This window comes from Equus asinus, chromosome 24 (assembly GCF_041296235.1).
Source record: "Equus asinus isolate D_3611 breed Donkey chromosome 24, EquAss-T2T_v2, whole genome shotgun sequence".
Taxonomy (NCBI): domain Eukaryota; kingdom Metazoa; phylum Chordata; class Mammalia; order Perissodactyla; family Equidae; genus Equus; species Equus asinus.
The window spans coordinates 22,837,026-22,861,772 of record NC_091813.1 but is presented as its reverse complement, the minus strand read 5'-3'; the positions used below and the strand labels follow the sequence as shown (position 1 = coordinate 22,861,772).

General features: G+C 35.6%; 1 protein-coding gene across 16 annotated transcripts in view; it reads right to left on the bottom strand.

Annotated features, from left to right (window-relative positions):
- DOP1A (DOP1 leucine zipper like protein A) overlaps positions 1 to 24,747 on the bottom strand; it is a 91,175-nt gene that overhangs the window by 59,419 nt on the left and 7,009 nt on the right. For 14 of the 16 annotated variants that reach the window (XR_011497874.1, XM_070496664.1, XM_070496657.1 and 11 more), the window contains 4 exons: positions 10,826 to 11,016; positions 7,552 to 7,733; positions 3,741 to 3,911; positions 1,004 to 1,193 (listed from right to left, as the gene is read on the bottom strand). Coding sequence is in view for 15 of the 16 variants with exons in the window: in XM_070496664.1 (XP_070352765.1) it covers positions 1,004 to 1,193; positions 3,741 to 3,911; positions 7,552 to 7,733; positions 10,826 to 10,963 (681 nt within the window). In the remaining variant the exon portion in view is untranslated. Of the gene's footprint in view, positions 1 to 1,003; positions 1,194 to 3,740; positions 3,912 to 7,551; positions 7,734 to 10,825; positions 11,017 to 13,840; positions 13,949 to 24,747 lie in introns of those variants that run through there. The other 2 variants (XM_070496663.1, XM_070496661.1) reach the window with 2 other exon arrangements.

Here is a 24,747-nt window from a genome sequence, read left to right as displayed (position 1 = left end):
GCAAAAACATGGATGCATCTTAAAAGTGTTATACAAAGTGAAAGTAACCAGAATACGTGGCTCATACTATATGATTCCATTTATGTAACATTCTGGAAAAAGCACCACTATAGGAACAGAAAACAGAGCAGTGTTTGCAAGGGCCTGGCAGTGCAGGGCAAGGGGACTGACTACAAAGAGGCCGGAAAGAACTTTCTGGGGTGATGTAAATGTTCTATATCTTGATTATGGCATTGGTTACATAACTGCATGGGTTTGTCAAAATTCATACAACTGTATACATAAGATGAGTTAATTTCAGTGTATGTTAATTACACTTTAATAAATATAACCAAAAATCTGCACAAAAGTCTCAGTCATTTCATAATCATACAGGGAAAAAGTAAAGGATGATTAATCAAAATTTTTTAAAACTTTTCAAAATGACCCCTGAGGTTTTTTTTTTAATCCTTGCTCATTTTAAGAGTATAACACTCTATGGAGATAAAAGGTTTCCTTCTGTTCTTAATCTTGAAATTAAAAAGTAGCAAGCAATCAATGTGATTTTTTTCTCTTCTGTTTCCCTGCTTTAGTACTACGTCCTCTTACACAAATACTACACAGATTCCGGCTATCACGTTGTCTAAAATCCATCTTTCCTACAAAGAAAGCTATGATCACAGAGAAGGTCCATTAGACCTTCTCTTAGGAGAAATAAAACGTATGTAGCTAAGTTAACAGTAGTCTGATCAGTCAGCAAGATAGTAATAAAGACCATTTATTTGCTTGAGTAACAGATAATGGATATAACATATAAATAATTCAATTTCCATGAAAAAATTTTTTTCAAGTTTTTAAAAAGAACAATTACTGATTATTTTGGCCTTTAAGTTTCCATGATGAAAAACGTAAGCTCCATGAAAATAGGAACTTTGTTCATGGCATGATTCTCAGTATCTGTCTGGAATAGTGTGCCTGGCTCTAAATAAGTATTTGTTAAATGAGCAACCATATGTAGACCTACCATTAGCTCAATATCACTGCCAATTATATAAAGCTGATCTTCCATGGAAAGCTTCCTGTTCAAATGGGCGAGAACATACGTGATTCCAGGTAAACGTACGGCAGGACTGGTGAGAAGACTGCCCCAGAGGGCACTGTAGAATGCTGACTGGTCCACTGCAGCAGCAACCTTTTCCAACAATGTGTTGGTTCTGAGGCACAAAAAAAAAAGCTGTTTAAGAAGGTGTTAAAAATAAATCATTATTCTCTTCTAGAATGTATGGAGGCATCCATGCTGTAGAGATACGCACTGCCCTGGAGAAGAGTGTATTAGACTGGAAGCAGCACAGACTTTAGAATCAGAGGACTGGATTTAAGTCCTGGCTCCACCATGTGCTAGTTGTGTACTTTGGGGAAATCACTTAATCTTGCTTCACTTCAGTTTCCTCAGCTGTAAAATGAAGATAACAAACACACCACAAGTCCTATGTACCTCAGTGGGCTGTTAAACACTATATACATTTTAGTTAATAGCAATCCTATAGCAGAACATATCTTCTGTGGATTTTCTACAAAATCTTAAAGGACATTTCCAAATGTTTCCTTCTCTTTGAAATCATACTATATAATTCACAACAACTTTAATGAATTAGACCTATGATAAAATCAAGGATGCATTACTGCTTTATTAAGGATTACATTTAAAGATTAATTACCTTTAATTTCTTTTAGCAGAAGATAAACAATTTAATAGATAAAAATATATTACACTGTAGTACAGCAGACTCAGAATCAAGAGAATCTGATAAGTTCTAGTGTTTACTTGCTATGTGATTTAATACTAACAGTATAATCCCTTCTGGCCTCAATTTATCTATGCATTAAAAGAAGAACATGTTTACAAATCCTTTGTAAATACAACTTGTGTGGAATAACTGGCAAACATAATACTATGATCTGAATACTTGTGTCCCCCACAAATTCAGATGTTAAAACCTTAATCCCCAAAGGTGGTGACATTAGGAGGTGGAGCCTTTTGGAGGTGCTTAAGTCATGAGGGTAGAGCCCTCACGAATGAGATTAGTGTTCTATTAGTGTCCTTATGAAAGAAGCCCCTCAGAGCTCCACAGCCCCTTCCACTAAGTGAAGGCACAGGGAGAAGGCTCTAGCTATGAACCGGGAAGAGGGCTCTCAACAGAACACGACCATGCTGGTGCCTTGCTCTTGGCTTTCCAGCGTCCAGAACTGTGAGAAATAAGTTTTTGTTGTTTATAAGCTACCCAGTCTGATATTTTGTTATAGAAACTCAAACAGACAAAGACAAATCACTGTCATAAAGATCATTATTTATTTTTATGTTAAATTTTTTTGTTTTTCATAATAAACATGCCTTGATTCACCAAGTATTTTTTTCTGCTGGGAAAGAGTTTCCCTGAGCCATCATCTGTTGCCCATCTTCGTCTTTTTTTTTTCATCCTCCCCAAAGTCCTACTACACAGTTGTATATTCCAGTTGTAAGTCCTTCTAGTTCTCCTATGTAAGCCATCACCGTAGCATGGCTACTGACAGACAAGCAGTGTGGTTCTGCTCCCAGGAACCAAACCTGGGCCACTGAAGCAGAGCATGCTGAACTTTAACCACTAGGCCAACATGGCTGACTCTTTAAATTTTTTAATTGTAACTAGTAGAGTTATAAAGTGGTACTGATTCTATGCTTCCCTTAGGGGAGTTAATGTAACAATTTAAAACAAAACTGATTTATAAATTAAATAAAATAATTTCACATTATGTTTCTAAAGTGTAAGCAAATAAGTAAAAATGTTAAATCAACTTATCAGCTTTGAGGACAAAATTATTTTTTCTCAAAGTTGCATATAAGGGTAATCCAATATTTTCCGGTTTAGATCCTTACTGCATTGTGGGAACAGATGAAACACAATAAAGTAGTGTAGCTGATCAATGTATAAGAATAAATTATTTAAATTTAAATAATTAAGTCTACTTAAAAAGAATAAGTTTGACATTTGCTATTTTTGCCACCTCAACTCAAATTACCAAATTTCCTTTTTGGTAAGAATATCAGTTGATACTAAAGATACTTAAAAAATGCCATCATGCATTGTCTACAACTATCAATTTCCAAAGAAATAATAATAGACTCCAAAACAGATGAAATAATTTTCTTTAAAAAGTTAAAATATCAAGAGTATCATGCCAACAGCCAGTGAAACAGCTCTGCACTTGTTGCTAGGCTATTTTCCACCATTAACAATCTAAAAACAGTTGGCACAAGGCCCAATTTCCTAAGTTTTTAATTAATATAAATGTCCTATCTATACTATTATTATTTTAAATCATAGGTGACAATTTTTTGAGTGACTTATATGTGCTGGGCAGTGGACTAAGTGATTTCATTACAATAACACAAGGAAATAGGTATTATGTTTGTTTTATAGATGAGGAAACTGAAAAAAGTTCAGAAATATTAAAAAAGCTTTCCTAAGCTAATACAGTGTAGGATATGAACTCAATCCATCTACCTCCCAAGTCTGTGCTCTTATTATCTAGCTATATTTTCAGAGTGAGACATAGACAGCATACGCTGCAACAATTTTTTTGCTACAGAAATCTTCAGGTGATATAATGAAGTGTCTAGAATATTAATTTTTGTAAGGTTACAACATTACTGATCTAAGAATGCTTGGTGAAAAATCCATGACTTCGATTACTTAGTTGCACCAGTAACAGCACCATCTTACCTCTCATAGTACTCTGATCCTTCTTCTAAGCCAGGAAGAATACCAGTTAGTAATCCTTGTAGACCAGGCTTCAGTGTTTTACCCAAAGGCAGGTAATAGATCTCATACAAACTTAGCAATGTTGGTTTCACAGACATGGCAGCATTTGCAAGAAGAGGAAATAATCCGGAACTGTTTAAAAAATAAAGACATGAACAAGTATACAACCAACAAACTGGACAACCTAAAAGAAACAGAAAATTCTTAGAAACATACAACCTAGCAAGACTGAATCAGGAAGAAATAGAGAGTCTGAATAGACCAATTATTAGTAAGGAGATTGAATCAGTAATCAAAAATCTCCCAATGAAGAAAAACCAAGGACCAGATGGCTTCACTGGTGAATTTTACCGGAGATTTAAAGAATTAATGCCAATCATTCTCAAACTCTTCCAAAAAAATCAAAGCAGGAACACTCCCAAACTCATTTTATGAGACCAGCATTACCCTGATACCAAAGCCAGAAAAAGACACAACAAGAAAACTACAGGTCAATATCCCTAATGAATACAGATGCAGAAATTTTCCATAAAATATTCATGTGCCACATAATAATGTTTCAGTCAAGGACAGACTGCATATATGATGGTGGTCCCAGAAGATTAGTACCTCCCCGTGTGTAGTAGGCTATATGATCCAGGTTTGTGTCTGTAGACTTCATGATGTTCACACAACAATGCACTTCTCAGAATGTACCCCCACCATTAAGCAATGCATAACTGTACTAGCAAACCAAATTTAGCAGCACATTCAAAGATTGTTCACCATGATCAAGTGGGATTTATCCCCAGGATGCAGCGATGGTTGAACATACACAAAATCAATCAATGTGATGTATCATATTAACAGAACAAAACAAAAAAATCATATGATCATCTCAACAGACACAGAAAAAGCATTTGACAAAATTCAACATCCATTCATGACAAAAACTCTTAACAAATTAGGTATACAAAGAACATATCTCAACATAATAAAGCCCACATATTATAAGCCCATAGCTAATATCAAACTCAATAATGAAAGGTTGAGAGCTTTTCCGCTAAGATCAGGAACAAGAGAAGGGTGCCTACTCTCACCACTCCTATTCAACATAGTACTGGGAACACAGTACTCCTACCCAGAGCAATCAGGCAAGAAAAAGAACAAGCATCAAAACTGGAAAGGAAGAAGTAAAAATCACCTCTATTTTCAGATGACATGATTTCATACATAGAAAATTCTAAAGACTCCACCAAAAAACTGTTAGATCTAATCAACGAATTTAGTAAAGTTTGAAGATACAAAATCAAAATACAAAAATCAGTAGCATTCCTATACACTAACAACAAATTATCTGAAAAATAAGTAAAACAATCCCATTTATAACAGGAACAGAAACAACAGAATACTTAGGAATAAATTTAACCAAGGAGGTAAAAGATCTGTAAACTGAAAACTAAGGTATTAACAAAGAAACTGAAGACACAAGCAAATGGAAAGATATCCTGTGTCCATGGATTGGAAGAATTAATATTGTGAAAATATCCATTGTACTGAAAGCCATCTATAGATTCAATGCAATTCCAACCATGATTTTAATGGCGTTTTTTTACAAAAATAGAAAAAATAATCCTCAAATTCATTTAGAACTACAGAAGACCCTGAATAGCCAAAGCAACCCTCAGAAAGAAAGCTAGAAGTATCATACTTTTTGGTTTCAAACTATATTATAAAGCTAAAGTAATCAAAATAGTATGATACTGGCATAAGCACAAACATGTAATCACATGAGGTGATGAATGTGTTCACTAAACTTACTGTGGTAATCATTTCACAATAGATACATATATCAAATCATTATGTTGTACACCTTAAACTTACACAATGTTATATATCAATTATATCTCAATAAGGAAGGGGGAAAAAATAAAACATTTTACATATAGATTAAGAAAAAGAATTAGTGACCTGGAAGCTACGTAAGAGGAAATTACCCAGAAGGCAATACACAAAGACAAGAAGTTTGAAAATAGGGAAGAGAAGTTAAGAGATGGAGGAAGCCAGAGTGAGACAATCTAACATGTGTTTAATCATAGTTTCAAAAAATGGGAGAGAGAATAGATAAAGGCAATTTGAAGAGATTCCAGAACTGATTAAAGGAATTGATTCATAGATTCAAAAACCCCCATGAAGCCCAACCAGAAAAAATAAAAAGATATCTACCTCTAAATATATCACAGTAAAACTCAGAGAACTAAGATTTAGAGGGAGGGCAATTTCAGACAGGGTAATCAGGCAAGTCTCCTCCAAGGAGTTGATATTTGATCAGAGATCTACACCAGAGTATTACAGGGTGAAGGAAAAGGAAAGAAAATGCGGAAGAATAATCAAAGAGACCCGTGTTACCAGAATGGAATAAATTGGGGGGAAAGTGGTAGGAGCTGAAGGTCATGGACACAGACAGGGCCCAAGTACATAAAGCTGTAGAAGCCATGGTAAGGATTTGAATTTTTCTTATAGTGTGACACGAAGGAGCCAATGAAGGTTTTTAACAGGGGAATGACATTATCTATTTAATGTATTAAAAAGTTTACTCTGGTATTGTGTGGAGAAAAGAGTATAAGAGAGTAAGAGCAGATGTTGTGTGAATGTGAGAAGGCCAGGCTAGAGATGATGCTTACTTAGAGTGGATGCTGCTGGTGAAGTGAGACGGAAGTAAATGTATTTGGGACATATATCAGAACAACAGGTAACATTTATTGAACACTTGCTTTCTGCCTCACATTGTTCTAACCACTTTACACATATTAACTCTTTTAATTCTATTAACAACCTATGAAATTTGTAATCTTATTCTCATTTTGCAGATGAGAATACACACGCAGAAGTGAAGAAAATGTCCCAGGATCACAGAACTAGCTAGTGGTAAAGATAAATCATTAGACTCCACTGCCTCTGTTCTTACCCACTACGAGTTAGAACTCTCAGTGACAGAATGTACTCAGGCAGAAGAAGAATATGGCCAAAGAAAACAAGATATCAAGTGTAACTTTCAGATATCAAGCTTGTGTAAATGGAATGGACAGTGGTGCCCTTTACTGAGCTTCAGTACATTGCAGAAGGCCAGGTTTATGGGAAAAGAGGACAAGTTTAGTTTGGAACAAGTTGAGCTTCAATTGCCTTTCAAGATCCACATGGAAATGGCAAGTAAGGCAGGAATTTAAAGCAGAAGCCAACACTGGTGATATCAAGTTGGGATTCAGTACATAAAAGATAAATCACAGGCATGGATAAGCTTGCCCAAGGAGAGAAAATAAAGTGAAAAGGTAACGTACAGGACTAAGCAAGCCCTAAGAAACTCCATATGTAGAGTTCAGGGAAAGGAGGAAAGGCTAATAAAGTGATCAAGAAAGTAACTAAAATGGAGAACGTGGCTTCACAGACACCAAGAGAAAAGAATATCTCAAGTAGAGAATGGTCAACAATGTTGAAAGTGCTGAGTAATCAAGGTATCTTATTTTTTTCTCAGGGTAGTTCTCAAGCTTAAAAGGTAGAACACATTGCAGTCTCAACAATTTTGAAAAAAACTTTTCATGAATGACATCTAAGTAGGAAAAAAATCTTACATTAAGGAATATTCTAAATTTTTCTGAATCACTATCGAAATATTTAAGATCAATATCTGAAAACCTCCATCACTGAGTTTTCAATTTTTTAGCTTTTATTGCAAAAGGCAAAAATAGTTGAATATATTTTATTTATACGTAAATAGGTGTAAAAGTATTCTTACCTATATAAAAAAAGATCTTTGGCAAGTCGCTTAGGTCCAATGATTTTGAAGATAATTTCATATGTTTCAAGTGCTTTCCGATGAACTCCACCTGGTAATGCTGGATGTAGACACTGAGCTAGGCGTTTGCCTATGGTCAGCTTTTTGGGTACTACCTGATACTTTGCATTATTTTGTAAAACCTTGAAGAAAACATTTTAATTCAGTTGAGAACAAAATATTTCATTTTATTTCCATGTTTTAATATTACCAAAAACCCTTAAAAAACTTTTCATACTCTAAAAAAATTGAGAGGACACTGAAGAACTTTCGTTTTTGTCAGTTACATCTATCACTGTATACTGTGTATGAAATTAAAACTGAGAATTTAAAAAAATATTAATTTGTTTTAAAAAAATAAATCCATTCTGTGCTAACAGAAATAACATATTTTATGAAAAATAATAATATTTTCCAAAACAAATATATGCAGAAGAGAGGCAATGTTTTAGATTTTTGCAACTCTCCAATGTCACTCAGCCTTCAATCTATTTTTGATACATTGTTTGAAATACATGAAGAAAACCAGACATCAACAGAGACATGTAATTGGAAGAGGGACAACCACGGCTTTAGAGTATCATACTATAGCAAGTAATTCTAATGCTTACAAGAATCTGCAGGAGATTATAATTGTCCATTTGTTCTTACTAACTTAATTTCCCAATGGGACCAAACACATTTTGCTTTATTTACTCAACCATAATATTTCTTTAGAGATAACAATCAGGGTGGAATTTATAGAAGATCCTATCTTACAAACCACCCAAAGGAGATTAGTTATTTAAGTAACAAAAAGAACTCATAAATGTAGTTCTTCAAAGTATTATGGTCAAGTGCTGCCAGAAATTATAAAATGAACACTCAGAATGAATATGGAATAATATACTAGAACTGAATTTAGAAGAACCACACAAGAAGTCCTTTATTTTACAAAATAAAGAACTGAGGTTAAAATATATAAAATGACCTGCCCAAGGCAGTACAGCAGAAAAGCCAGCAAATTAGATCTCACAGTTCATAAAAAAAGTGGAGGCTCTAACCGAAGTCCACTTAGATACGACATTTTCAATGTTCTTCCCACTGCAAGTCTTTAATTCAATTTTTAAATGGATGTAATGAATGTGAATAAAATTAGATCTATACATGAAAAGTAAATTAAGGGCAAAACGGGGCTGGCCCCGTGGCCGAGTGGTTAAGTTCGTGCGCTCCGCTGCAGGCGGCCCAGTGTTTCGTCGGTTCGGGTCCTGGGCGCGGACATGGCACTGCTCATCGGACCACGCTGAGGCAGCGTCCCACATGCCACAACTAGAGGAACCCACAACGAAGAGTACACAGCTATGTACCGGGGGGCTTTGGGGAGAAAAAGGAAAAAATAAAATCTTTAAAAAAAAAAAAAAAAAAAATTAAGGGCAAAACACCACTAAGGATACAGCTATGAAAAATATTTTTTCAAACTAGCTGCCTTCTATTTCTAGAATATTAATTTGAATTTTGGACATAGAAGCAGAGTCAATATTTACATATATTTTAAAGAAAATTATTATTATTACCATACGTACCTCTATAGAAGGAAATTTAATGATATATAAAATAAAATGCTTCAATAAAGAAATTCTATTAATATCAAATAAAATGAGAAAAACAAAATATAGCACCAATTTTTAGAAGCATTTCTGAATTGGAAAACTTATTTAAATAACATGAAAATTTAGTATACTAGTAAACAAAATTTTATGCTAAAACAAGTATTTAGACTATCTTCAACAAATATATAGATAAATATAAAACCCTTGAGATATTTCACCACAATTTTAGGTAAGTTTCATCAATCACTTGGAAATCCTACTTTGTGTCATCTGGATACAGTGAAATATGTTTTCACGAATATTGATTAACTATAATTATGTCCTGGGGCTGGCCTGACATAGTGGTTAAGTTCATGAACTCCACTTTGGCAGCCTGGGGTTTGCAGGTTCCGATCATGGGTGCAGACTACACACATCAAGCCATCTGTGGCAGCATCTCACATACAAAATACAGGAAGACTGGCACAAGTGTTAGCTCAGTGACAATCTTCTTCAAGCAGAAAGACTGGCAACAGATGTTAGCTCAGGATCAATCTTCCTCACCAAAAAACAAACAACCAAATCTAATTATGAACTTAATTAGGCAAATTAATTTTCACATTTTAATGAATTGCTTTTAAACATACTTCCCTAGTAATTCTTCAGAACAAGAAAGAACCTATCTTAAAGCAAACTCATACTTTTGAAAGCAATTTCTTGGGTATGTTATGAAAACTTAGAGAATCTATCAAACCTCAAACGATACATGTTGAAGTTAATATGTCCAACAGAAATTTGTGCATCTAATTTTAAGATAAATCCTTGGCACACTGAAAATGAAAGCTTTTCTTTTAAGATATCAAAGTAATTATCTATGGTAAGAAGAAAGTTGAAAACTAGTGTCCTTGTTACGTATTTTAAGACAAATTTCTTTCCCAATAATTGTCTGCTCCTCCAGCCCATTTAACATTTAGAAGTATTCCTATTCAATAACACCCATAAAAAAAAAAATCCAAAAAATCTCTCCAAAATCAAAACCATGGATGTGAGGTGAGAAAAATTTGGTCTAAGTCAAGAAAAAAAACAACAAAAAAACAAACAGGGTCCAAATTTAAAGCTATGAGTTGATCAGTGATGCCACCATAATAATAGTGGATAAAAACCAGACATGTCAATAAAGATCATTCAAGGCCAAGGTCCCAGCTCTAAGCGACTGCTTGTCACTTTTGTAAAAGGTACTGAATATAACCAAGGCTGGCCTGGATGTAAAGTGTTTCCTTACTGCCACATACCATTTGGAAAGGACATCATAGTTACTGCTTTCCATATGCAGGTTTTCATTTTGCTGCCAGGAACTCCAGAACCACATCTGCTGCTCAACTACAGAAAGTTATTAGCCCTCACAGCTGGCACAGTTGCTTCTTAGTCTTGTGTTTTTATAGGTAATGATGGTAACAACTATATTTTTCAAGCACTATTGTTTTGGCCTTAAAAATATGCCTCACTACACAGGCATGCAATTCATGAGTAAAACAGCAGTACCAAAAGTAATTCTGAGGTCTAATTATGCTTTTAAATCCTTTACTTCAAGATTTAGAGAAATCCAATAACTATAGACAGGAATTTCATTTTTACTCCTTTTTATGAAATGGATAAGACAGCCATACCTTATTAAGTTTTCCAAGTGCCGATATCAAATCTGCCCATTCACTGGAGTATTCAAAATTCTTTAGTGCTTTGTCAACGGCGGCTACATAGTTTCTGTATTTGGAGTCACTCAATAATTCCAGCTCTTCTGTGTTCATCCTCCTACAGTGTCCCACTAGAGACCAGTTCCAAAATCATGTAAAATCATTACCTACAAAAGAGTTTGCAGGAGGAACCAAAGTTACAAAGTAAATTATTAAAAGGGGTTCAGATGCTCTTGCTGCAGAGTTAATTGCTAACTTAAATACAGCCACCACATCATAAGGAAACTTCAAGGAGCTCTATGGAGACGTCCCTGTGGGAAGGAACTGAGGCCTGCTGTCACTAGCCATGTGAGTGACTCATCTTTGAAGCAAATCCTCCAGCCCCAGGCAAGTCTTGATTTGACTGTAGCAACAAATAATATAAAAGTTTATGAGGTAAAAACTCCACTTCATTGTTATACCTTCAGGCTCTGGACTCTCGGAGCAGCAAACCAAACATAAAATATTATTTTGAAGTACTCTGAGAAATTAAAGATAAATATGAAGTTAATTAGTAAATCAAAAATCATCTTAACCTTTCATTTCAAAATTGATTTTGTTTTATAGAAGAGTTGGCTATGCAATTCCCCCACTAGAGCATAAGTCTTTGAGAGCAGGAACTATGTTTTATACATATCTGTATGTTCCACAGCATATAACTTACAGTAGTGAGGATCAAGCTGGATTCATGCACAGTGGCTTAAGTATTGTGGTTAAGACTGGGGATAAATTAAAAATTACGCAAGTCGTCTTATCAACCTGTGGGTTCTAAAATTTTTTAAAACTAGATTTAACTATATACACTAGCACACATAGAGCCAATATGAGCTTCAGATACCAACGACTGAAAGACTGACATACTAAAACAAAGTCATAAACTTTCATAACTAACAAATATTAATAGCCAGTGACGTACATGAAATGAAGGTTAGAATGAACCCTCAAACAAACTGAAACATTTCTAGGTTTGCCTCTGAGAAATCAGAGAAGAATGAACCACAAAGCCAAATTAAACTTAGGGGAACAAAAAATCAACTTGACTGAATTTTCTGAAGGGTATAAAAAAGTATAAAATAACTGAATTCTAATCAATAAACCTAAGAATGCACTAGTGGTAGACAGAATAAAGCACGTGTAGAAAGTTTACTGACAGGACATTTTTTTTCTTTAGCAATATTTCCAGTATAAGATATAACACATCCATTTTGAAGATGAGGTACACAATATTCATGCATGGGGAAGATTAACCCGAGAAGAAATTTAGTAATTATTTTTATCAATGAAAATAGGGGTTATCTATAATCAAAGTAATGATATAATTGTGAAGCAATATTAACTCAAGTGACATATGCTTCAGACATACTTTCCTTATTTAATATAAAAATACTAACCAATAATGACAAGCTAAGAGGGTGGCATTTATAACTCTTGCATGCGTTCACAGCTAAAAAAGTTGAGTCAGGTAAGAAATTTGGATTTTCTTACTTACTTAGCTAAAAAATTCTAAATATTTAAATGTGATTTTAAAAACGTCACATGGCATACACACCTGTAACACTCAAGTAGAACAAGCAAAGCAAAATCTTATGAAAACAGCTCAAAGATGAGAAAAGGATATTCTGTAGAAGTTTCATCAGCAAGGAGCTGCAGTACTTTCTTTTATGTGAAAAGATGGTCAGATCCTAGGACTAAAAATTTGGTTATGCTTCTTCTATGATTTTAATGCAAATAAAACTACTCATTATAAATCAGAAGAGAAGTTTAGGGATGTACCACTTTTGAATTTCTCATCCAATATATAATAAATGCAAATTCTAGTTCTCAGGTCCATTTTTCCATCTTTTATTTTAAATGGCTTAGATTAGTACTCCTCAAGCTATCTGTGAAGGAAGTTTTTCCCCCCCAATTTATCACTGATGATACTTTTCTAAAATATTAAATCATGAACTTAGTTGCTGCAGCAACATCAGATTGCTATAAAAGTTTCTAAATGCTTACTTTCATCTGTGCTTATCTCATCTTTCGTTAACAAAGAATTTGTGAATGGCCCACCCAAATTGCACTTAGATCATAATGCAAATATAACATATTCCCACATTGCATCAAGGAAACTTCATATGCTGCCTCTTCTCCAGAAAGGTGGCGGTAAGGGCAAAAAACATACATACTCAATTTAAAAAAACAAGTGTTTTGTAGAAACCCCAGCCCATGAAAAGACAGGCAGTAGAAGGCAAAGTCCCCAAATACAGGGGTTAAAGTCAAGATAGCTAGGAATCCAAATCCTAGTTCTAACACTTACATAGCAGCTATACGACCTTGGGCAAGATGCCCAAGCCTCAGTTTCTTCATTTGTAAAAGGAGATGATAATATCTACCTCAGTGGTTCTCAAAATTAAAGGAAGAACATATTAAAGTTATCGGAGTCCTGGCACATAGAAAATACTCTGAAAAGTTATTGCCACTATTACCACCATTAAAAATAAAACACAGTACTAGGAAGCAAGTATGCTAATTATGAAGCTAATAAGTTATAATTAAGCATCAGATATGGCTCTGAATTTATTGGTAGCAAAATGGAAGACCCTTACTAATCTATTGTTAATTGTCTCATGAATGCAAATTAAAATGTGTCATCGCCAAATGTGATTTTTTTTACTATTTTATTAAAGTGCACATATTTAACACACATACCTGACAAATTTTGACTAATACATACACCCATAAAACCATCACAACAATCAAGATTCCTCACCATAGTATACACATTTCCATCACTGCTATCAAATGAGCTTTCTTGTTTGAATTAAAAAAAAAAAAAAACTACTTCCCAGTAGATACAATAAGAAACTATTTAATATTACCAGGAGACTTGAAAATGTAAAAATCAATCAATCAATAAAAATTCTAATTTTTTTTCTTAAAGTGATGTAGGTAAGTCAAGATGGCACTTACAATCATTCTTTGAGGAGCTGTTAATAAGTAGCTTTTCTGACTTGATCTGTAGTCTACTTGAGAATTTAGTTGCAGTTCTTTCAAACTTACAACTCAGATAAACTGGACCTGAATTTTCATAAAACAGGATTTAGTGTAGTGTTTTGGCTCATTCAAATGTAAAAATGAAACAAAACAGCTGCTAAAAAAAGCTATAGATTTCTCTAGGCAGATTAGGCCCTCAGAAAATTGTCAAGTAATACAGATTTATGTTTTCACACTTTATAGTGTTAAAAGGTAAAACTAAATACGAAATGAAACAGTCCACAGACCACTTGAATTTTAAAAAGTTTTGTTTAAACGGTTAAAAAAATGAGCAAACCTAATTTTACAATAACCACACAAAGATCCTTTGGGTAGTTTGTTTATCACTAGCTGAGCTCTCCCTTTCCCTCCCTCCCTTGCCATGAAAGGTAGGGGAAGGGCTGCAGGAAGAGAAATATTCAGTATTATCCAATTCTAACATATCTGGGGACTGTCCAAGTGCTTTATCACACGCCAAGAATATAAATGAATAAATTATTTAAGGCAGCATGCAATAGGGGACCCTACCTGTTGATTATGAAAGAGAAAGTACCTTAAAAAATGTTATATGTAAAGTAGATGCTCTTTCCAAACTTTTTCAACTAAATGAAAAATTATCATTCAGTAATTGTTATCATCTAACAAATAAATGCGACAATTACTAACAAACCTATTTCATTTTGGTCAAAAGTTCAGGGTTTCAATGTTGACACTTTCACTAACAATCTTTAGCAAATCATTTATTTAACCAACTTATAAAAGCCAGTTAATTCAGAAAAATTAGAATTTCCCTGGAGTTCTAATAACAATATGGCAAGAAGACAACACCTGCCAGGTATTTCACAAATAGATTAATGTCACCCATAACCCTGATGCTCTGTATGTCCCCTCATCTGACCCAGTCTCAAATCTTCAAATGGTACGCACTCTAGGAAAGTCCCAATACGTGATCAACAGATCTTCAGCTTTTCTCTGCACGTCCTGCCACGTTCTAGTCTAAGTTCTTCAAGGATAAGACTTCCTCTGATGCAGCAGAGGTAACAGCATCTTAGCTAACCGTATATTGTGCTTACTAAATGAAAGGCACTGTTCAAATGCTTTGCATACTTTAATTCCTTTAATCCTATGAGGTAAGCACTATTTTCTTATCCATACTTACTGATAAAGGAACTGAGGCAGAGAATTACAATGTGATACAGCTAACAAACGGCAGAGCCAGGGATTAAACTCAGAGTCTGACTTCAGAGTTTTAACCCTTAATCACTACTCTTCACTCTCACGGATGCTCTTTTCCTTCTCATACCCATCCTATCTCAGGGCCAGGGAGTGAAGTGTCTTCCTTACTCCCCCTGTTATGCTTACCTGGCAAAATTCCAAACCTGGTTGAGCTCAATTATCTACTTTTTCCATGCCTGAACCCAAGCAATTGAGTATTCCTGGAGAAAAATCATACACCCAGGCTAAATGACTGCACTTTAAGAAAGACAAACTTCAAACAGGTACTTGACGTTGTTTTAATCCACTGTGTTTCCTCAGTATATTTACCTGCCTGACACAACTACTTTATAACTTCTCTCAATACTACTTTCCCTCCATGATTTCTGAGGACCAAGTCTCAAAGTTAATTAAGAAAAGAGAAACAAAAGGAATACTGTTACTTTCCACCCAGCAAATTTACAAACCTATCTCTACCTATATCCATATTCTCTACTTTCCCTCTTGTTCTGAGGAACAAAGGACCCTCCCCCACCACAGGCCTACCCCTTTGCTGTGTTCTGGATCCCTACCTCCTCTTGCCTTCTCAAGAACTTTCCCCAGGCGCTTTATTGGCTCACTCTCCTTCAGTACCAGTTTCTCTCTACAGGATCATTCTCCATCAGCCTACAGACAAGCTCTGGAATGTCCCACGGTGAAAAACTAAATTCCAGAGCCTCCCCTTGTCCCCACAGGCTCTCTGGCTACCAATCCACTTCTTTGTTCTAATTACAAAGCTTTTGAAAGATTTATTTATACTGTCTCATATCCTTATCTCCTATTCACTCTTCAGCCCACTCAAAAATGCCTTATGACAATGACCCTAGAAGGAAACCACCCATATAAAGGTCACCAGTAAAATGCATTAGCCAAAGCCAGTGGTCACTTCTCTAGCCCCTCATCTTAATCAACTTCTCAGCAGTATTCAATACTTGGTTCCTGGCTTCCAGGACTCTTCACACTTAAGGTATGTTCTGATCTTTCTAGCCACTCTTTTTCAACATATGTTGGCTCTTCTTCTGTATTCAATTTTATACTATTATTATGTAAATGGCGAACAACTTCAAGCCTCAATCAGAAATTCTTCTCTCTCATTCCCCAAGGTTATCTCCTCTAGTCTTCTAACTTCAAATAGTATTTGTTAATCGATATATCCCAAATTTATAACCACCACTTTCCCTTTTATTATTCTAACCAGTTAGAGTTGACTCCAGCAGACCACTGGATCCTGTTTCTATTCTTGAGCCCCTATGATCCACCCTCCACAGAAAAGCCAGAGATCTTTTAAAACCACATTATGTCATTATATGAATACCCAAACTCAGATACACCAACATTTTTTGCATTGCAGGGCATTTTGTATTTACTATTCTTTACAGCTGAAAGCTCTTAGGTCAACTCTTTGTGTGGCAAATTTCTTCCCACCCTTCAAGTAACATCAAACCCTTAGAGAAGCTTTTTCTGATCAGTCTATGTCAGGTGACCTGCACCAGGCCCACAATCTCAGCATCTACTCTAGAATATCACATTATTTCCTTGCTAGCACTTACTACCGTCTGAAATCATCTATTTATTTGCTTGTTTCCTATCTACCTTCCCTCACTGGAATGCAAATACCATGAGGTCAGTAGCCTTATGGGACTTGTTCTTTCCTGTATCAGCAGTCCCATAAAAGTGGCTGATATACAGTAGCCCCTCAAATATGTTTCTGAATAAGGGAATTAATCTATCAATATAAACACAGTTCAAGAACCATTTTGCTTTGTTTTCTCTGAGAAAAGCTCTGTAGAAAAAAGCAGAACTACAGTTCTATTTTTTAACCGCTGTAGCCACACCTGACCTCACTCTCTTCAAACAGAGACTATATTCATATGGTTATTATGTGCTGTAAAAAATTGAGATTCTCCTAAGAACACCTATAAAAAATGTGCTATATCTAGTTACCTTAAATAAAATAGCTCAGTTTAAGCATCTTTATTAAGCATAACTACTTAAATGTGAGGATGTCATTCTAGCCCTTGTGAAAGAAAATTCATTAAGTATAATACTTCTAGAGGTCAAATCTTTTAAAATTAAGTAGACGCAAATCTCTAATTGGAGAAAATTTTGGCAAAGAGTTTTACTATATTTTATGTATATATTTATATTTTCACTTTTGGTCTCAGTAAAAACTATAAAAATAAAAACCTAAGATATGACAAACAAAAAATTCCATAGTTCTATCAAGGTGACAAATAGCAAACTTGATTTAATTTTGCTATCTTTTTTTCATGTAAATAGACATACACGAAATTATACATCTGTTAAAAATAGTCTCTGAATTCTATAAAAATGATAACAAGATTCCTTCTGGTTTTAAATTCTATGATTTTTGGAACACAGAAGCAATATGAAGTAATTTAGAAAAACAGAAAAAAGCATGAGCACCTATTACAACCTAAAATGATCCATTAACGGGCAGCTTGGATTCTATCCGGGTAAGTATCAAATAGTAAATAGCTGTAATAACAAACACCAAACATATGCCCAAGTTAAAGATAATGATCCTGCCCCCAAAGCACACCAGCCAAATAAACATTGCGTATACATTATTCAGGATGATGATGATGAACACAGTAGCTGACACTGACAGTAATAACTCTGTGGCAAGCACTATGCTAAGCCCTTTTATGTGAATTATCCTGTGTAATCTTCATAACACATCCATGAGGCAGGTTATGCTCGTGGAGCCACGTACATATGAACACTTTGGTGTCTGAGCTTCCATGGAGAGTAAGAGGAGCAACCAGGAAGAACTCTGGCAGGCTGACTCCTGTTTCTGATCCTTAATAACTATCCTTCTGAACTACTTTTTACCAGAGCTCTTAGTTCTTCTGCCTGGCATGGCCTACCTCTCCTCTCTTATTCATTTTTCAAAAACCTGTTCAGGCTAGATAGCCTTTCTTGACTCTTTAACACTCCATTATTTTAGACGCTGCACTTTCTTTTCCCATTGCATTTATTTTTAAAAAACACTATAATAATGTGAGTAGATATATTCCTGTCGTTTCTTCTAGACCTTGACTTAAGCTCAGGGAACAAACCTCAATTCTGAATACCCCAAACCTGGCTCACTGCTTAATACTAAAAGTGTTCAGGTTAAATTATAAGGCGAGGGGCTGGCCTGGTGGTGCAGCGGTTAAGTGTGCATGTTCCACTTCGGCGGCTGGGGGTTCGCTGGTTCGGATCCCAGGTGCGGACATGGCACCGCTTGGCAAGCCATGCTGTAGTAGGCGTCCCACATAGAAAGTAGAGGAAGATGGGCATGATGTTAGCTCAGGGCCAGTCTTCCTCAGCAAAAAGAGGAAGATTGGCAGCAGTTAGCTCAGGGTTAATCTTCCTCAAAAAAAAAAAAAAAAGGCGAAAGGACTGTAAATTCTGATATAAAAGGATTTTGTTTTGTTTGTTATCTGTAAAACAGTGATTCTAATTCAATAAACGACCATGGTGGAAGGGGAACTATTTACAGTATGTACAAGAAGATAACCTACTTTTGAGAAAACATTTGGAAGAGGTAAAAATATGCTCTCAAGTGGGATGAAATCCTAGAGGCCTGCTGCAGGTTGGCTTGTGCATCTGAAAACAGAACTATAGGCGTGGCTGTCCCCAGTGATGGTGCCCAGGGCTGATGTGAACATTCCTGTCGGATCAGGGCTATGTTCTAGTTGATAAATGCTATTGTTAAGCACTGAAGGGATGATTATTTGACCTAATAAGCACAGGCTTTCTTTTGTTTTTCTCAAGGCAAAGGGAGATGTAATTCACGAGGGCTGCTAGTTATGAGGAGACATTTCATAGAAATTTCCTACATTTTCAGGAACTCTGTGAACATCACTGATAGTTCAATTACATATTCTGGTTTAGTCATATCATATTTGTATTAACCATATCTACGGAAAGAAGTAGTTGTGCAGATAGTCTAAAACTGAGAATCTCAAACAAGTAGATTTTGACTTTGGGCTGTATCATGCTTTTTTCAAATACAGCTTTTTAAGCTTTAGCATTTGCTGATATTAAAATTGGTTTGATTTCCCCCTGTGTATACATTGATTGGGTGGTGGGGAAATGAAACAAACTTTTTAGGCGGCAATGGCAACTGAGCCTGGGAGTAAATATCAGAATAATATACTTAAAGAAGATCTAAATTATCTAGATTGACCATATTCTGTTTTTGTTTTCAATTAGGAAGAAGAAAACATTGCTTGTTTTTTTTAATGACTGACGGTAAAACATGAGAACAGTAATGATAAAAATGAGTGCATTGCTATTTGCTATTTGGAATGATTAAAAAGAAACACGAAACACAAGATGAAGGACAACTCTAACTTTTTGCTATCCTACAAGTCCTTTTTTCTAGTTTATTTAAAACATGACTTTTCAGAAAGCATCTTTCTCAAATATTCTCATTTGTAGCTAAATATTATTCTTCATATAACAATGAAAAAGAATGATTCTGCTTAAACGTTAAAAGAAATACTCTTACCTAAAACTACTAGAATTAAAGTAAAAGAAGCAAAAGTAATCTTTACATACAACTAAATCCACCAGATTAAGTTAATCAAATATTTCTAAGAAAACAAAATTTAACCAATATTTTTAAAAATCAGTAACTTAATAATGTTCTCAGCAGTTTTAAAATTAGCAAACAATGTACTATTAATTTATTATAGTATTCAATTTAAAGATAAAGACTGGTTGTTAAATGAACTAATGTAAAAATGTTATACTGTATATACTAATCAGTACAAATTTTTCTACACTTTTTTTTTTTTTGAGGAAGATTAGCCCTGAGCTAACATCTGCTGCCAATCCTCCTCTTTTTGCTGAGGAAGACCGGCCCTGAGCTAACATCCATGCCCACCTTCCTCTACTTTATATCTAGGACGCCTACCACAGCATGGCGTGCCAAGTGGTGCCATGTCCGCACCCGGGATCTGAACCGGTGAACCCGGGGCCACCGAAGGGGAACATGTGCACTTAACAGTTGTGCCACCGGGTCGGCCCCTGCACTTCTTAATGTACTGAAGTTCAACTGAATATCTGTAAACAAATTTTATAGCCTGTGAAAAAGATACATTTTTGCCGGCTAAAAAAAATTCCAGGCAGTGTTAAGGTTTATTTTCCTTTGTAAATTTTATTAAAACTGTTTCAAAAGTAAAATCATGAGGCATAACACACACACACACACACACACGCGCGCATTAAGATGCAAATTCAATCATGTCAATCTATCTAAAGGACAGGATCAAAATACTACAGGGCAGGAAGGCACCAGCATGTTAACTGAGTGATTTTACATACAGGGATTTACAAAAAAGGATTTTCATTGGACAAAACCATGCACGTGTCTGTGCACATCAGTTTACTCAAAGCTATAAAAGAATGCTGCCAGACAGTAGGGCTAAGTAGGCTTGTAAGAGTTAAAGCCCTTGATGGGCAAAAGAGAGAGACTAGAATTAATTTTTAGGATATCAAGATACTTCACTGAGACAAACGGGACAGTACCTATAGCGGACCTGCCCCTGCTCCCAGATCTCTTTCAATGTTCATCTCCCTCACGTTTTCAGGTTAAGGTGAAAACAGAACAACAGTATTAATAACACACGTCATGAAAGAACAACAGCAACTTGCTGAGGTGTTACTCTGAAGAGAGAGAATTAACGCTAGATATTTTGGTAGATTCTCAAGTACCTAATAGAATCAGAACTAAAATAAGGTGTTGACTACTGTAAAATCTTTATTCAGAATCCCTTTACTCCAAAACACTGGAAAGCCATGACCTGTTATTATTATTACAATTCTCCTTACCTTCTGTTTCATAGTCCTTCTGCTCTCTTAAATTTCTTTAGGATAGCACTCCAATACAGGAAACATACGCTGTCAAGCACTATTATTAATCTCTGAAGTTTCTTTTTTTACTTCATTACTGTCAACAGCACCATCATCCTCCCAGTCACACGAGCTTGCACTTTGACTTTATTTCTTATTCTCATATCCACTCTATCAACAATTGCTGTTTAGCTTTTTTCTTTTCTGGATGAAGTTGACCATGGTAGACAGACAATATCTTTCAGAATGGTCTTTGAACCCTAGTTCCTGAATAGTTTCACCTGGACTATTACAAAAGCCTCCCATTTTCACTACCCCCAGCCTCACTAAGAGACGATTAATTTTACATAGCAAAAACCAGTTTGAGCGTATTACTCCCTGCTGGAAGCTCAGAAAAGTAAATTTACAACCCATGAAAAGCACTTTCGTCCAGTGCTTACTTAGCAAGTAACACTGCTATAATTATGACATTCAATTATTTAGAAATGAAATGCAAGTTCTTAATCATATGATTAAAGTCTCTTCATAAACTGGACGCGTTCAATCTATCTTATAATTCATATTTCGTCCTAGCTAAACAAAACCTAGTGACAAAGATTCTTTGCTTGACCAAACTTTAGTCAAGCTTCTGAACCTTCTCCTAGGCCCATCTGTGCATTTTCTTGTAAAATGTAGTTTTAACAAGGAGCTGGTGAAGGCAGTTTAACCAGAAGCCCCTACTCTAACATCTGATCATCCTCTATATCTGGTCAGGTTCCTCATTCTCCAAAATCTGATCACCCTGATCTGTCTTCAGCAAGGATCCTGTTAGGTCGGTTTAATAAGGATCTCACCTTTACCCCTGATGTTTCCTCTTAGTACTTTTTCTTTTTTTTAAAAGATTTTATTTTTTCCTCTTTCTCCCCAAAGCCCCCTAGTACATAGTTGTGTACTTTTAGTCGTGGGTCCTTCCAGTTGTGGCATGTGGGGCGCTGCCTCAGCATGGCTTGATGAGTGGTGCCATGTCTGTGCTCAGGATTCGAACCGGCGAAACCCTGGGCCACCAAAGCGGAGCACACGTGAACTTAACCACTTGGCCAAGGGGCCGGACCCTCCTCTTAGTACTTTTTCATCCACTGACCCACACCCTGCCCCTTGGCTATGAATTTTCACTTGCCCATGCTACATTCAGAGCCAAGACAAATCTCTCTCCTCCACTGTAAAACCCCATTGCAGTGGTCCCTATACCTGTCATGATGATCCTACATATAGTCTGCCTTACCATCTTTAACAGGTATCACTGAATATTTTTGACCTAATCAATCGTCCACTGTTTAAGACTTGCTCTCTTCCATTTCAGTACTTTACATATGCAATTCCTTTTCTGGATATGCCCTGTGCTCCTTTTCAGGAGCTTTTTTCCCTATCAAATTCTATTCAAAATGCTATGACTCTGCACAATACCTTCTGATTCAACCCCCCAACTTGGCTTAGTCTTTAATCAGTACCTCATTTAGAAACATGGCTTACATTACAGGACAGTACATGCATATATGCTTCACGTTTCTAAAAGTTTAATGCCATTTTTTTAATTGTAAAAGCACATAACATAAAATTTACCATTTTAACCATTTTTAAGTATATATTTCAGTAATGTTAAGTATATTCAAATTGTTATGCAATCTCTCTCCAGAACTTTTCATCTTGCAAAACTGAAACACTATACTTGTTAAGCAACAGCTCCCCTTTTCCTTGTCCTCCTAGCCGCTGGCAACCATCACGTTACTTTCCATTTCTAATGAATCTGACTACTTTAGACACCTCATATAAGAACCACACAGTATTTGTCTTTTTGTAACTGGCTTATTTCATTTAGCATAATGTCCTCAAGGTTCATCCAAGGTGTAGCATGTGACAGGATTTCCTCCATTTTTAAGGCTAAATAATACTCTATTGTACGTATATACCGCATTTTGTCTGTCCATTCATAGACATTTAGGCTGTTTCTACCTCTTGGCTACTGTGAATAATGCTGCTATGAAGTTGGGTATGCAAGTATTTCTTTGAGATCCTGCTTTCAATTCTTTTGGATATATACCTGGAAGCAGGATTGCTGGATCACATGGCAGTTCTATTTTTAATGTTTTGAGGAACTGCCTTACCGTTTTCCACGGCAGCCACACATTTTACATTCCCACCAGCAGTGCACAAGGATTCTGATTTCTCCATATCTTCAACAACACTTGTTATTTTCTATTTTTTTGACAGCAGTCATCCAAATAGGTGTGACGTGGTATCTCACTGTAGTTTTGATTTGCACTTCTTTAATGATTAATGATGCTCAGTATCTTTTCATATGGGTTTGTTGGCCATTTGTATATCACCAATAAAGAGATGTCTATTCAAGTCCTTTGCCCATTTGTTAAGTTGGGTTATTTTTCTTTTCGTTGTTGAGTTGTAGGAGTTCTTTATATATTCAGGATATTAGCTTCCTATCAGATGCGTGACTTGAAAATATTTTCTCCCATTTTGTAGGCTGCCTTTTCACTTTTTTGATTGGGTCCTCTGATGCACAGAACTTTTGAAGTTGATGTAGTCCCATTTGTATATTTTTGCTTTTGTTACTTGCTATCTTGCTGTCATATCCAAGAAATCACTGCCAAATCAATTTGTCATGAAGCTTTTCTCCTATGTTTTCTTCCAGGAGTTTTATAGTTTTAGGTATTACATTTAGGTCCTTAATCCATTTTGGGTTAATTTTTGTATATGGTATAAAGTAAGGTTCCAACTTCACTCTTGTGCATGTGGATATCCAGTGTTCCCAGTACCATTTGTTGAAGAGTTGTCCTTACCAAAGTGGGTGCTCTTGGTACCCTTTGTTGAAGATCATTTGACCATATACACTTGGGTTTATTTCAGGGCTTTCTATTCTATTATATTGGCCTCTATATCTGTGTTCAAGCCAGTACCACAGTTTTGATTACTGTAGCTTTATAAAGTATTTTAAAAGTTTTTTAGTATTAAAGTCTTTTTAAAAAGTCCTTCTGCCTGAAACACTAAATACCAACTTAATCTGACTAGTACTACTCATTCTTCAGGCCTCATTTTACCTGCTTTGGGAAGTCTTCCCTGACCATTCCACCATCTTCCCAACACTCACATACACACCTCCTTCCTGGGAACTCCCACTACACACTGTACGCCCTCTATCATAGAACTTTCTTTGCTTTATTATAATTGAACCGTGGCTCCCATGGGTGATAATCCCTTTGATAGAGCCCTCACCTGTCATTTTAGCTCTCACTTTCCCATCTCCTGACAAAGTGCCTGACCCACAGTAAATGACCAATAAACATAATAAAAATTGAGTGACAACAGAATACACTCAGCTGATAAAAAGAATAAAGTCTATGTAGTGATTTAGAAAACGCTCCCAAGATATATGAACTAAAAAAATCAAGGCGCAGAACAATGTTTATAGTATGCTACCATTTATATAAAAACGGGGGACATATTTTCATATAATTTGCCTATGTATGATACGCCTCTAAAAGAGCACACAAGAAAATAATAAAACTGATTACTTACTGGGGTCAGGTGGGAACTGGGTGGGGAAATGGGAGCCAAGGAGAGGGAGTCTTTTCACTGTATACTCTTTTACACTTTTAAAATCATGTGAATTATTCCTCATCTATAGTATTAAATAAGTTTAGTTTTTTAAAGGTGAATTTGGGCCTGGCCCT